The sequence below is a fragment of the Babylonia areolata genome, chromosome 23 (assembly GCF_041734735.1).
Source record: "Babylonia areolata isolate BAREFJ2019XMU chromosome 23, ASM4173473v1, whole genome shotgun sequence".
In the NCBI taxonomy this organism is placed as follows: domain Eukaryota; kingdom Metazoa; phylum Mollusca; class Gastropoda; order Neogastropoda; family Buccinidae; genus Babylonia; species Babylonia areolata.
This window is the reverse complement of record NC_134898.1, coordinates 10,612,519-10,627,664: the sequence shown is the minus strand read 5'-3', so window position 1 is coordinate 10,627,664 and position 15,146 is coordinate 10,612,519. Positions and strand designations below refer to the sequence as shown.

At 45.1% G+C, this 15,146-nt stretch overlaps 1 protein-coding gene across 1 annotated transcript in view; it reads right to left on the bottom strand.

The window, feature by feature from the left end:
* The window catches only part of LOC143297868 (uncharacterized), a 65,624-nt gene that overhangs the window by 23,304 nt on the left and 27,174 nt on the right, over nucleotides 1-15,146 (bottom strand). The window contains 2 exon segments of the mRNA XM_076610396.1: nucleotides 834-3,806; nucleotides 14,773-14,951. Coding sequence (XP_076466511.1) covers nucleotides 834-3,806; nucleotides 14,773-14,951 — 3,152 coding nt within the window.

Below are 15,146 nucleotides of genomic sequence, written 5' to 3'. Positions count from 1 at the left end.
ACTCTTCACCTGCTGCTTTGGAGTCTTCATTTGTCGATTGCTTTGCTTTTGCTGTTTTTAAATTTGTTTTTCTACATTTCATTTCATAATTTATTTGCTTATTTATTTCTTATTTTATCTTATTCCATTTTTAGATTTATCTATTCATTTATCTTGATTTATTCATTCATTAATTTGATGATTTACTATCCAATCATTTGCTTATATATATATCCTTTTTTCCCTCAAGGCCTGACAAAGCGTGTTGGGTTACGCTGCTGGTCAGACATCTGCTTAGCAGATGTGGTGTAGCGTATATGGATTAGTCCGAACGCTGTGACGCCTCTTTTGAGTAACTGAACTGAACTGAATTGATTTATACGCTGGCCTACATGCTGGGCAATGCTGCATGCATTCAAGCTTCCAATAACGGCTGGCTAGGAACGGGTTGTTAGGTCACAAGAAACACGTGGCGTACATGGTTTGCCCACAGTGACACTGAGAAACGAAAGGAATGCATTACCACACGGTAGAACCCTCCGATCGGGGGAGGAAGTTTGTTTAATGTACCGTCACACATATCAGTGATTAAAGACATTTTGTTAGAGTATTAATGTATACATTTGAATACTATCGTTTAGAAAAGATGGGGGAGGGGGTGGGTGTCGATCTCAACCGTCGTGTGCTTAAAAACAAAACAGAAAAAAAAAGAAAACAAAGAAACAAAAGAGAGAAGACAGCCTCCTGGCCCAGCTCCAAGCAAGAGTACAGTTGTATGTCATGGTGCCCGCAGTCCACTGCACCAGGGTTACGGCCCGTGCCCCGTCCCGCACAGAGGTTCAAACCATCATCACCTCCCAACAGCACCATGGCCAGCAACGTGCCGCCAGAGCTGAGGGACGCTGCTCCCGTGGACCCCGAGGCTGACCCCTGACCCCGTGACCTCTGACTGGCCACCTCTGACCCAGCCTCCCACTCTTCGGCCTCCTCGGACAGAGTGTGCCCGCCCGGTGGACCCTCTGGGGCGTTCAGAGGCACCTCAGAGGAGGCAACAAGATCGTCCAGATCCACATCAGCTTCGGGGATGTAATCGATTGATGACTTGCGGAATTCGTCGTCCAGGCTAAAAGCCCAGTGTTTATGATACGCTACCTCATTAACTTCGGGCAAGGGACTGCGAATTCTTTCTTCCGAGCTGAACGTTTGGTGTTCATTGGTGACCTCACTGGTTCCACTGGATTCACCATAATCAGAAGACGGGGTTCCCACTGGAAGGTCAGGGTCGGCAAACTGCAGACCAGGAGAAGATCTTTGCTGATGCAGATCAGGGGAAGACAGGTAATCAGGCGATGGCGTCCTGGCTTCTCCCTCTGCGTGCGCAGGTTCACCTTCAGACCTACCGGAAACCTCGGCGCTAAGATGAGTAAGGTCCGGAAGAACCTGTTGTTTGTTCTCGCCGTCCTGATCCTCAGTTTCCTCGGCGTGTTCAATGCCATCCTTGTGAGCCGTGTTCTGGTTGTCTGGCTCATCAACAACCGACAGACAAACCTCATACTTGTCCAGTAGTACGGCTTCGTCAACTGCTGTTGTATCTTTAGGACGCAGAAGCTTAGCCGTTGCCCCTTCTGCACTGTCTTGAGCAGTGGGGGCATCTGCGTCGTCCATCGTCGTGACCGATAATGGACGTTGAAGAGTTTCTTGCGAGGACGGGGCCGTTTCGTTATCAGTGTGTGAATCAGTGTGTGAATCAGACCTACCCAAACCTGGCGTGTCATGCGTGCAAACATCTGGTGAATTGACGATAACTGGCTTACCGTTTTCCTGTTCCTCCGTTACGTGATGTGCAGCATCTGTTGATTCACCTGTATCCTCGGTTACCTCGTGCGCATCCTCTTCTGTTGCGTCACGTGTTTCCTCCGTTACGTCATGTGTATCGCCCGTTGCATCACATGTATCCTCCATTATGTGGTGTGTATCCTCATCTGTTACGTCATGTGTATCCTCCATTATGTGGTGTGTGTCCTCTGTTATGTCACGTGTGTCCTTCGTTACGTCACGTGTACCCTCCGCTACATCACATGTATCTTCCGTTACGTTGTGTGAAACCAAACTGTCGACTTCATCCCTGTCACTGGCTGAAATCTCGGAGACAGCAGAATTGGTTTCCAGCTCGTGAAGATCAGAACCCTGCAGGCCCTCTGCTACATGAGATGCCTCTGTCTGTGTCCAGTCTTCGGAGAAGGTTCTGTACAGACCTGTCGGCATCTCCGTTCCTCTGTGCACCAGCGACCCGTGAAGATCATGTTCCTCTTTGCTGACGAACATGACCTCCTCCGTCTGGGTTGACGTGTCCTGTGAAGAGTTATTGCGGCAAATCTCCTTTTCCTTCGACAAGTCTTGTCTTGTCTCTGAATCTGACACCGTGTCCTGCTGAGGCGGTATGATCAGAGGGTCTGTCTGGATGGAGGTGTCCTCCACACTGATGCTTCTTGGCAGCTGTGATGCGTGTACAGATTCGGTGTGTTCTTGGTCTATTTGTGTGGACTCGGAATATGTGTTGTCCATTTGTGCAGATTCGGAATATGTGTTGTCCATTTGTACAGACTCGGAATCATCTTTATCCAATTGTGCAGCCTCAGAATTTCCTTCAACCATTTTTATAGACTCTGAATATTCATTATCCATTTGTACAGACTCTGTATGTTTTTCATCTATTTGCACTGGCTGTGAAACATCTTTCTCCTCATTCTCAACCTGACCTCCCTCATCAGCCTGGCCGATCTGGCGCAGTGATTCAGAGTCCGATTCAGACGCAGGTTGTGGATCATTGCCTGCGTGCTGTTGCTGCAGAACCCGAAGCTCTATATCATCCACGTCCTCAACACTCAGCCTCCGGGGGGTGCTGGCCCCAGCGTCCACGACATCATCGCTGTCATCTGACCAGTGTCCGTCCATCTCATCGTGCACAGTGCCATCACTGTCGCTGTCCTCGCCAGTGTACATGGCGTAGTCCTTCTCTGTCTTGTTCTCAGAATCCTCCGGTTCGGTTCTCTCGGATATAATGCTCAGCGTGTCGGAGCCAGCGTCGTCCCCTGCCTGGAAGTAGCGCTGCATGGTGTAGGACATGTTTTCCGGGGTCCGCATCTTCTGGACTTCGGCTATCTGCTCTTCAAGGGTGGGCACCACCACCACCTCCATCTTCTCCGATGCTGTATTCTGCCCTTCTTCTTCTTCTTCTACTGGAGGTGGTGACGGCGAGGGGGTACGATCGGGCACGGAACCATTCTCTTGAGTTATTTCATCGGAAAATCCATTTTCGCTGCTGAAGTAATTGTCTGTTCCGTGGCTGCCAAAAGAGGCGTCGCAGGAATCTTTACCAGAGTCCATATCATCGTTGTTTTCTTCTTCGTCCTCTTCATCTCGAGAGGGGATGGTGTGATCAGAAGCAGGGCAAACCGTCGGGTCTGTTGTGAAATCATTCCCCATTGTTGTCATTGCTGTTGCCAACGGCTCCGCATTTTCATCGTCGTTGGTAAGGTCAGGCTCTGAAATGGATTCCACGTCCTCCAGAGAGTCCACGGCGCCCATGACAGGTCTGCTCTCAGGATGGTCAGACGAGATGGCGTCACCACGTTTGTCAGCTGCTTGGCCGCTCTCCGCGTCGTACGTGCCGTTGTGATCAGTGTGCACACTGGTGGCCACGCTGCCTGCTGTGCTGTAGGCGCTGTCTCCCCCTGTGTCCTCCTCCTCTTTGTTGGTCTTTACCTCCTCCTCCTCTTCCTCCTCTTCCTCCTCCTGCTTTCCCTCGTCACGGCTGTGCCTGTCACCTGCGTTCCATAAACAATCTGAAGGTGAACACTGCCGGCCTTCATGGCTAGATCCTGACAGTGTTCCCACTTCATACACACAAAGCAGAAAAAGTGAAGTGAAAAGGTACATTCATATCAGAACACCAACCAACCAACTAGCCTACTAGCCAACCAACCAACCAACCAGCCGATCAACCGACCAACCAGCTGACCAACGTACCAGAGTAACAGACATTTCTATTCATTTGCTAAACATAATACCACCAATATCTGGGCCGAATATACAGATAACTATAGTCGAATATGCTGGTAGATTAGAACATAGCTTAATTACGCAAGTCCTGAGGAACCCCAAAACAACAAGAAAAAAACAGCACCAGCAACAACATTAAACAAACAGAAAGATACCCCCCACAAAACAAAACAACAACAACAACAACACAAAGAAGAAAATGAAGAATATCTGGAAAAAAAAAAGATAAAAAGAAACACGATTCAAACAGGTTCACTTTGAGAAATCATCCGAATAAACAAAAAGATGAAATCTCTGGGGAACTCAGGAAAAAAGAAACAAACCAAAAAAAAAAAAAAAAACAAACATACAAATAAACAAAACAGAAACCACTAACAGCAAACAAATGACGAATAAAGATAGTGGATTTCAGACATGTCTCCCTAAAACAAAGATAGTGGATTTCAGACATGTCTCCCTAAAACAAAGATAGTGGATTTCAGACATGTCTCCCTAAAACAAAGATAGTGGATTTCAGACATGTCTCCCTAAAACAAAGATAGTGGATTTCAGACATGTCTCCCTAAAACAAAGATAGTGGATTTCAGACACGTCTCCCTAAAACAAACATAGTGGATTTCAGGCATGTCTCCCTAAAACAAAGACATGATTCAGACATGTCTCCCTAAAAAAGATAGTGATTTCAGACATGTCTCCCTAAAACAAAGATAGTGGATTTCAGACATGTCTCCCTAAAACAAAGATAGTGGATTTCAGACATGTCTCCCTAAAATAAAGACAGTGGATTTCAGACATGTCTCCCTAAAACAAATGAAAAGAAAGGCTGCTAATAAATAGATAGATAAAACAGAGTCAAATGAATCCTGTTATAAAAAACAAAAATAAAAATTATAATATTAATAAAGTGAATAAACTGCATTAGCACCAGTTTGAAAGAAAGCATTTTAAGTAAATTAAAACGATATTTTGGATTAAGGAAGCGAATATGGATTTATATTTTGATTTTGTATTTCTTTTTATCACAACAGATTTCTCTGTGTGAAATTCGGGCTGCTCTCCCCAGAGAAAGCGCGTCGCTACACCACAGCGCCACCCATTTTTTTAAATTCATATTTTCCTGCGTGCAGTTTTATTAATTCCTATCGAAGTGGGGGTTTTTCTACAGAATTTTGCCAGGAACAACCCTTTTGTTGCCGTGGATTCTTTTACGTGCGCTAAGTGCATGCAGCACACGGGACCTCGGTTTATCGTCTCATCCGAATGACTAGCGTCCAGACCACCACTCAAGGTCTAGTGGAGGGGGAGAAACTATCGGAGGATGAGCCGTGATTCGAACCGGCGCGCTCAGATTCACTCGCTTCCAAGACGGACGTCTTACCTCTAGGTCATCAGTCCACTATATGGACATTCATTCATACACGTACACTACTAAACTTGTGCCGCATTTTGCTTTATCATCATCATCATCATCATCATCATCATCATCATCATTACTATTATTGTTATCATTGGTGTTATTGCTTCTGTTCATGTTCTTATAATTATTCTGAAAGCCAGCAAGCTCTGCAAATCAGTGTATGGGGAAAGTATGGAGCGAGAAGTGGAAGAGATTATACTGCTAGAAATGACGACGACAACGACGGTCATGATGACAATGAAAACGCAACGATGATGAAGATTTGATAACAATGATGATAAATGAGGACAACTGTTGAGAAATCATAATCATTGTTCATATTTTCATTATGATGATAATGGTAATGACTATCATGGAAAACTGCGGATGATGATGGAAATGCTACTGCTAATTCAGACGTTCATCATAATGATGATATGATGATGGTGATGAAACGATTCAGAAGTTCATCAAGATGATAGTGATGATGTTGAAGATAATGAAGATGTTGACATTGATGATGATGAAGAAGAAGAAGAAGACGACGAAGGAGAAGAAGAAGAAGAAGAAGAAGAAGAAGAAGAAGAAGAAGAAGAAGAAGAAGAAGGAGGAGGAGGAGGAGGAGGAGGAGGAGGAAGAAGACGACGACGACGAAGAAGAAGATGATGATTATGCTGCTGCTGCTGCTACTGATGATGATGACAAAACATTCTGCTCTGTTCATGGAAGCCAACGAAACAACCGAAAGCGATACATGCGGGAATGGTTGGGAGTGAATGAAAGGGAAGGGCGGGCGAGAAATAAAATGCTGATATCAGAGACACATTTATATACAAACACTTTTATCTGTTGCAATAATGTTGAAGACATTGCGGATGTGTACCATGACAACCACCAACATAATTAACCACACTCAAATATCCCAATAGCATATTTTTTTTCCTCTGACAACCTATGACTCTCTCTCTCTCTCTCTCTCTCTCTCTCTCTCTCTCTCTCATTGTATTGCATTACTCTTTATGTCACAAGATATTTCTCTGTGTGAAATCCGGGCTGCTCTCCCCAGGGAGAGCGCGTCGCTACACTGAGAGCACCCCCCCCCCCCTTTTTTTTCCCCTGCCTGCAGTTGTTTTTTTTAAATTTGTTTTCCTATCGAAGTGCATTTTCCTATAAAATTTGCCAGGGACAACACTTTTGTTGCCATGGGTTCTTTTACGTGTGCTAAGTGCATGCTGCACACGAGACCTCGGTTTATCGTCTCATCCGAATAACTAGCGTCCAGACCACCACTCAAGGTCTAGTGGAGGGAGAGAAAATACTGGTGACTGTGCCAGGATTCGAACAAGTGCGCTCAGATTCTCTTGCTTCATATGCGGACACATTACCTCTAGGCCATCACACACACACACACCCACACACCCACACACACACACATATATATATATATATATATATATATATATATATATATATATATATATATGGCGTGCTTGCGTCATAATAAATGCGTAAGAGTGACCCTGGTAACATGTAAACAACTTATCCCTTGAGGAAGGAACGTGATCGTTCAGAAAATTTGGAACATTTGAGAGATTGATGTGTTTGTTTTTCTTTTCTCTCTCTCTCTCTCTCTCTCTCTCTCTCTCTCTCACACACACACTCTCTCTCTACATATATAGATAAAATTCTATCCTAACACACTATATTACTGCCTCCTCCCCTCCCCACCCCTTCACCTTTCCCCGTCCGTATTCTCCTCCAGTTCACTTTCTGTCTTCTCTTCGACACAAACTTCTCATGAAATAACTTTCAAGCGGGTGGGATGGGGAAGAGAAAGAGAGAAGAGAAAGAGAGAGAGAGAGAGAGAGAGAGAGAGAGACAGAGAGAGAGACAGAGGCAGAGAGACAGAGAGAGACACAAAGAGAGAGACGGAGAGACAGAGAGAGAGAGAGAGAGAGACAGAGACAGAGAGAGAGAGAAAGAGAGAAAGCGACAACGAGAAAGAGAGAGCGAGAGAGAGGGAGAAAGAGAGAGAGACAGAGACACAGAGACAGACAGAGAAAGAGAGACAGAGACAGAGACAGAGAGTATGTGTACGGGGAAGGAAGGGAGGGGTAGGAAGGATCAGTGTTGTTCCTGAAACTGCACATTGCCCCCGCCCCCCCTCCCCCGCCCCATTTGTTTGATCCTTAAACTGTCTTACCCATTCTATATAGCTGTGCAGCCAGACAGAGACGGGGAAAACCCCAGAAAAGCAAAAAAATTATAATGACTGGAAGAGAGGACACAACTAAAACACACACACAAGTACCCGTACAGTGAGAAAAAACGCAACAACACAACGTGGTGAGAAGTTGGGTGTGGTGAGACAGAGAGAGAGAAAGAAGGGGGTGAGAAGAAGGAACAGAAACAGAACAGCTCACCGTGAGGAAACAGAAACCCAGCCAGCGTCATGCAGGAGCATTAAACAGGAGCTTCAAAACATGCCGGAAAAGAACCAAACCAAACCAAACCATACCAAAACAACAACAAACATGCCACCATCACCACGTGTTTCTAGACAGAAACCACGATCTACAAGAATCCCTTCAACCACCACCTCCCACTTTACTGCAGTGACCTCTACCGCGGGAGACGTCAGCCTGAGCGGCAGCAGCAGTGGTGTTGTTGGCGACGAATCCGGAGCAGGACAGGCCCAGACTGAGGGTGTCCTCACTGCCGGCTGACCAGGACTGCAGGCTGTCCGAGCCCTCCCACTCCAGAGCTCTGTTGCTGGCCAGGTCCAGGAGGCGGATCTTGGTGCCTGGGGAGGCCGTCCTGCCAGAGCACGCGCTGTACGTCTCCGAGAACCCAGAGGCCTGACGCTGCACTGGACTTCGGGATCGGGCAGCAGCAGCAGCAGCAGCGTTGTTGTGAGCTGTTCTCGACGCCTTCTGTCGTTGCTGGTAGAAATGGACGTTGCTGGAACCCGCCACGCTGGCTTGGTGTGAGTTTGAGAGAGAGTTCGTCTCCGAGTCTTCAGCGGTTGATTTGGTGGAAGGAAGCTGGCGGTCTGGTTTTGGCGTTTGTCTGTCGGACTGGGTGTCTGCAAGGTCGGAGGATACGTGTCCCAGGCTTTGGCCTAACGCGGAGTCCACCTCATCTTTCTTGCTGGGTGCCGGTGCAGCTGCCACGTTGCCTGAGGTAGCAGGCCCTTCTTCAGGGGCCGCCTCTCCCGGCTCAGAACTGGTGAACGAGCAGCCGCTACTTTGGCGTGTGATATTCAAGGTGTCCTGCATGTGGGGCTTCTCTTCCTGTGTGTGTCCCTTACTGCCTTCTTTTGCAGACTCTGGCAGATCACCGGTTTTTGTTTCACGAGCTGCATCCGATTCAGCGACAGAAGCTTTAAAACAACCCTTCCCTCCACCACCAGACTTCCCGTGATCAACTGAAGTGTCCTTCACTTTGATGGAAGACTGAACTCTAGCGCTGTGTTCTCCTGCACTATTTATAGACAATCTTTCACCTTTTTCTGCAGTGGAACTAGCGACGCACTTTCCTCTTGACTGACTCGAGCTTCCGCCTATCCCCCCATGAACTGGTGTCTCCATTTCCAGACTGGAGCTCGAGTCACGTCCTGTGGTGGACTCTGGCGTGGAAAACCCGGAATCTATCTCGGCCACGTCTTTCTCTGGCGGTCTGGAAGCACCGAGGGCAGACTGACTTTTCGGCATCTCTTCAGGGAGGCGGCGGGTTGTGGCACGGGACCCGCTGGGCTTGTGGACCGCCTGTTTGTGGCGTCTCCCTACTCCTCCTGCCCACAACACAACACACCATGGTCACTGACTGTTCCCAAGTCCTGCCGGCATGGGGGAAGTGGCTTAACGTACTGGCTAGTTACCGTCCTCTGTTCACTGGTATCAACAATCAGCAAGTGCGTGGGGGACTTTTTGTTCAAGTTCCCGTTAGACATACTGGTGGTTGTAGACACGAACAAGTGCACCAAACCGTCACAAGCAGTACATTGGACCATAATGAAGATCGGCTGACATCAGTTTTAAGAAAAGAAAACTACGATGACATGGCCACGTAGGCCGTGCTATGAAACAATCCCCTTGGGATCTACTGAGGGAGAGAGAAGGATATGGAGACAGAAAAAACAACAACGAAACGGTGAACTGACACCATTGCACAACGGATACAGGAGAAACCACTTCGCAGAGAACCAGGGTTTGGCACACAGCTGACAGAGCTGGAGGAAGTCCTTCAGTGCGGCGCCCCAGTGCCTCTTCACCAGGAACGGCTGGACGGGTCAGAACACAACAGCTGACCGTTATCGTCATGACTCTCGGCGAGGAAAGTCTTCAGGGATGGCACAGCTTGGGTGTCTGTGTATCTGCAAAGAAATCAGGACGGCAAATGCTCCACAGTTCTCGTTTCCTCTGTCGAAGTCTGCCTTGGGCACCGGTAAATATGCTTCCATCCTCACCAGTCAATTTCCGGCATTTTGTTTTACATTGTCGCCATCGTCTTTATCATCATCAGTGACACACAAATGGAAGCTCGAAACTGTCTACTTGTTTAATCCATCCGCTCGTACCGTTATGGTACCATGTGGTGGTGAGATAAAGCTGACGACCAGCAGCGAGCCGAAAGGCTTGGAGAGGTGGAGTGATGCTTGATTTCAAAGTCTCTTTTACACCCTCCCCAGGTCTTCACTGTCCTTCCTCCCTCTTGCCGTCAACCTTGGCATTCTGGTGTTTTATTTCCGATTGCTCAGGTTTGAAAAAAAAAGCTCGAAACAATGGAGAAAAAACGACAATCTTCAGTGTATGTTATGTCTCCATCAGCATCATTCTCGGACCAAACCAACACAAAACGAACAGACCGTCAAAAATACGACTTACCAAGCAAAGCAATAACAAAAGAAAAAAAGGGATGAATATGTAGCGTATCGAGCTGAAGAAGAAGAAGAAGAAGAAGTACAACAAGAAAAAACAACGACAACAACAACAACATGATAATAATATTGATAACAACAACAACAACTATAATAATAACAACAACAACAACAAATTATAGTAATAATAACAATAATGATGATCTTAATCATCATTACCATCGATAATGAACCCACCCCCCTGCACCTCCTCAGATTTACAAGACTGACCAATTTGAAGTGCAGGGCAAAAGAAGCAGATAATCATATTATCGACATGAAAAAGAAACGAATAAAAAAGACGACGACGAAAATCGATGACACTTGTTGTAGTATAATTGTGCGGTGCAGAAAACAACAACAACCCAACCCAACAAAAACAACCCCCCCAGAAGCAAACCAACAAAAGTTTACAATATCACTCACCTTCTGTATGTGACCAGCCGCAACAGTATGATAAAGGAGAAATTCGTTTGATGACTGTCGTTTGTTTTCTTTTGGTCATTCTCCTTTACTGATCTATGACGAGTGCTTTTCGCTGCTCATTCATTTGCTTCTCTGCGACTGGCGTTTGTTATATTTATTTACGTGTTTGTTCATAACAACAACACAACCAATACTACTTTTACTACTGCTACTAATACTACTAGTAGTACTGCTACCAGTACTACAACCAGTATCAGTTACTACCACTGGATACTTATGCAGCACTCTATCTAGAAACTGCTCATGGTATTTTACAAAACACATTATATTCTTCAAAACGCGTTAAATCAATGTGACACATACACACGAAAATGCACCTAGCAAATTATATACACACATAAACACAATACATACATACAAACATGCATTCAAATAAACATACATACACATTCACGCATTCACACATACATGCATATATGTACACATACATATGTATACACACAGAGGCAAGCACACCACATGAACAGGAGTATATGCTGTTTGAGTGAACATGCCACAAGGAAACTTGTTGCTATGAGAACAGATGAGTTTGAGGCCAGATTTAGGTAAAAGAAGCGAGTGAGTAAGAGTGTCTGAGGCTGTCAGGGTGTCTGTTCCACGTATTTGTGGCTTGAACGGAAAAATAACTTTGTGAGTCTTAGTTCTGACGTGAAGTACCCTGAGAAGTCGAGGATCAGAAGAAAAGTGAAGCGGGCAAGACGGAGAGTAGATGCAGAGGAGTTCCGCCGAGAAAACACTTTGGTCCAGAGCCGCTGACGGCAGAAAAAAAACTCAGTGTGGATAGGTTGTACTCTATTCGATCGGAAACAGGCAACCAGTGGAGAGGTTGAAGGATAGTAGAAACGTGGTCAGATTTAGAAACTCTGCAAAATGAGTCTGGCAGTGCTGTCCTTTTTTCGTTGAACTTAACATATATTTGGGAAGGCCTGCCAAAAGAAAATTACAGCTGTCCATCCCTGAGAGAACAAAAGTGTTTGAGTTGCAACGGTAGAGACGCAGTGATTGAACTGATCCCAGCAACTCCATGGGCAACTTTACAGATGTTCGAAATGTGCTGCTGGAAGGAAAGAGACAGGAAAAGAATTACACCGAGACTGCGACCAGGAAAAGAAACTGAAACAGGTGTGCTGTTAATCAGAACAAAGCCATGAAGGGAAGGATGTTGAACAACTGTGTTTGGATAGGCAAACATAAGTTCAGTCTTATCGTCATTTAGTTGTAGCTTATTGAGAGTTATCGAAGCCTTTAGGTCCGCAAAGTACTCCCTTGTCCGAGGTACCAGTACACCAGTTTTAGCTGTGAAGGCAGACTGATTGTCGGGTATCATCAGCAAAGCTTTAATGCAAGGTCGCATGATGACTTATGACAACCGATACAAAAACCGTATACAACAAGAAAAGAACAGGACTCAGGACGGACCCCTTTGGTACACCGTATCTGCAGACAGGTACATCAGGGTATTTACCATTCACATCTACTTTCTGTGTACGTTCTGTCAGGTAAGGAGTAATCCATGCCAGTACAGTGTCACGAATACCAGTGGAAGTTTTAAGTTTGTTCAAGAGTTGTCAATGGTATCAAAGGCTGCTGACAAGTCTAAAAGAGCAAAAACAAATATATTTCACCATCTTCAAATCCAGAACGTATATCACTGACTATTCTAATAAGAGCAGTTTCGCAAGTATATCCACATGTATAAGCTGACCGATGAGAAATAAGAAGACGAATCTTTTAAAGATGAGATAAGAGCTGAGACAACACAATGTTTTCTATTAGTTTTGACAAAATGGCTGCTGCTGCTGCTGCTACTACAACTACTACACTACTACTACTACTACTACTACTACTACTACTACTACTACTACTACTACTACTACTACTACTACTACTACTACTGCAACTACAATTAGCTATGGGATCTCAGGAAGCACTATCTCGAATGAGCTCAGGGCGCTTACAAACTGCGTGTTATAATATTTTACAATGACACAACACACACACACACACACACACACACACACAACACACACACACACACACACAACACACACAGACACACACACAGACACAGACACACACACACACAGACACACACACACACACACACACACACACACACACACACACACGAAAAAGGGCAAGAAAGAAGAGAGGAAACTAGCGAATAAAAATTCTTCTTATTCAAAATCTTACAAGTAAAAAGAGAAAATTGGAACCCAAGATTACACCAGTCACTGTAAAAATAAAATCGATGGTAAAATGTCATTTCATTTAGAAACAAATATACAAGTGTGATGTGGACCATAATACTAAAAAAAAAGGAGTCTTCACAGATTCTGTAGACAGTCTGAATATGACGAAGCATGATGATGATGATGATAACAGTGCTCTGTTATGAGGAAGTTAACGATGACAGCTATGATTTATGATTCTGATTGGGAGTGAAAATGTCACTGACGTTCTGTGTCGTGTATTCCCTCCGCTAGCCGGGGGCCTTATGCTGGCATTCTCCAGGTAAGAACCAGACAAAGAAGAAAACCAGAGTTTCGTTCGCTACTTCCATCATCATCATCATCATCATCGTCTTCTTCTTCTATCTCTCTCTTCCTTTCTCTGTTTTTCTTTCTTTCCTCATTTATTTCCGCATTTCTGTCTTTATCTGTTCTTGCTTTTTGTTAAAAAGATTTAACGAAATAAAACACATGACTACATCCACCTATTTGTTTGGTTTTGTTGAAGTAACTATCAAACACGTCTGAAATCCACTACTGAAAAAAACACACACAAAAAAACAACAACAACAACAACAACAAAAAAACCCTTACATCTGAGACGTCAATATGCAAAGACTAAAAGTGAAGGTTACTGGAACGAAAAGATTGAGAGAGAGAGAGACAGAGAGACAGAGAGAGGAAGGGAGAAGTGGTAGATAAAGAGAGGTAGAGAGAAGGGGTAGAGAGAGGTAGACAGAGAGAGAGAGAGAGAGAGAGAGAGAGAGAGAGAGAGAGAGAGAGAAATAGAGACAGGGAGAGTGTGGGGTAGAAAGAGAGACAGTGAGGAGGAGAGACAGGAACAAAACGAGACAGAAGAGCGGGAAAAAGAGAGAGAGAAAGTTGGAGAGAGACAGGGACATAGACAGAGAAAGAGAGAGACAGAGACAGAGTCAAAAAGAAAAAATCCTCACACACCTCACACACTAATCCCACTACTTTTGATATACTGTTTCACATGCACGCATTTACATGCGCGCGCACACACTCACACACACACACACACACACACACACACACACACACACACACACACACACACACACACACAGAAACACCCTGCCCCCCCTCCCCCTCTCACAAGAACCTATATCGTTCGATTCCCCCCCTCCCCCACCCCACTCAAGCCGTCACACGCACCTCAAACTGGTACCATCATCATTACCACCACTCTCCCCCCCCCACACCCCTTCACCCAACACTGGACATGAACCTCCTCCTCCCCACACCCACTCTCTCTTGATTTAGTTGATTATTTCTTTCATTTACAGTTTATGAGTTCAGTACATGTACATGAAGCGCTTTGAGCTGTGCTTCGAGAATAAAGCGCTAAACAAGTGGTCATAATCACCACCATTATCGTCATCATCCTGACCGTCATCATAATCATCATCATTGTTATTATCATTATCGTAACAAGAAGAAGAAAAAGGGAGAAGAAGAAGAAGAAGAAGAAGAAGAAGAAGAAGAAGAAGAAGAAGAAGAATTAATGATAATAAATAACAACAGCAACAACAAAAACAATATTAATCATCATCATCATCATCATCATTTCTATTATCACCATTATGATTATTACTATCATTATTATCATCATTAACCACCCCCCAGCCCCCTCACCACCACCACCACCACCCCCGCAATAAACCACCCACACTGACCGGCAGACAAGCTGTTGGCAGGAGAGAAACTGCGCCCACTGTAGCGGTCATTGTCATCCACGGAGGAAGACAAAGGGGGCGTGTCTCTACCTTCCTCCCCTTCCTCCTTCCCCTCCCCCTCCTCATCTTCCTCCTCTTTCCTCTCTGTCGGCAGCTGGTTGGACAGCCACCGCAGCTGACTGGAATCACAAACAGAAAGGAAAATGATGGAAAGAATGGATGAATGAATAAAAAAAAAAACCCAATCAAACAAACAAACAAAAACAACAACAATCAAAACAAAAAACAAACAAACAAACAAACAAAACACAAAACAAAACAAAAAAAAAACCCCCCAACCAAAACCAAACAAAAAACACACGAATGAATGGATG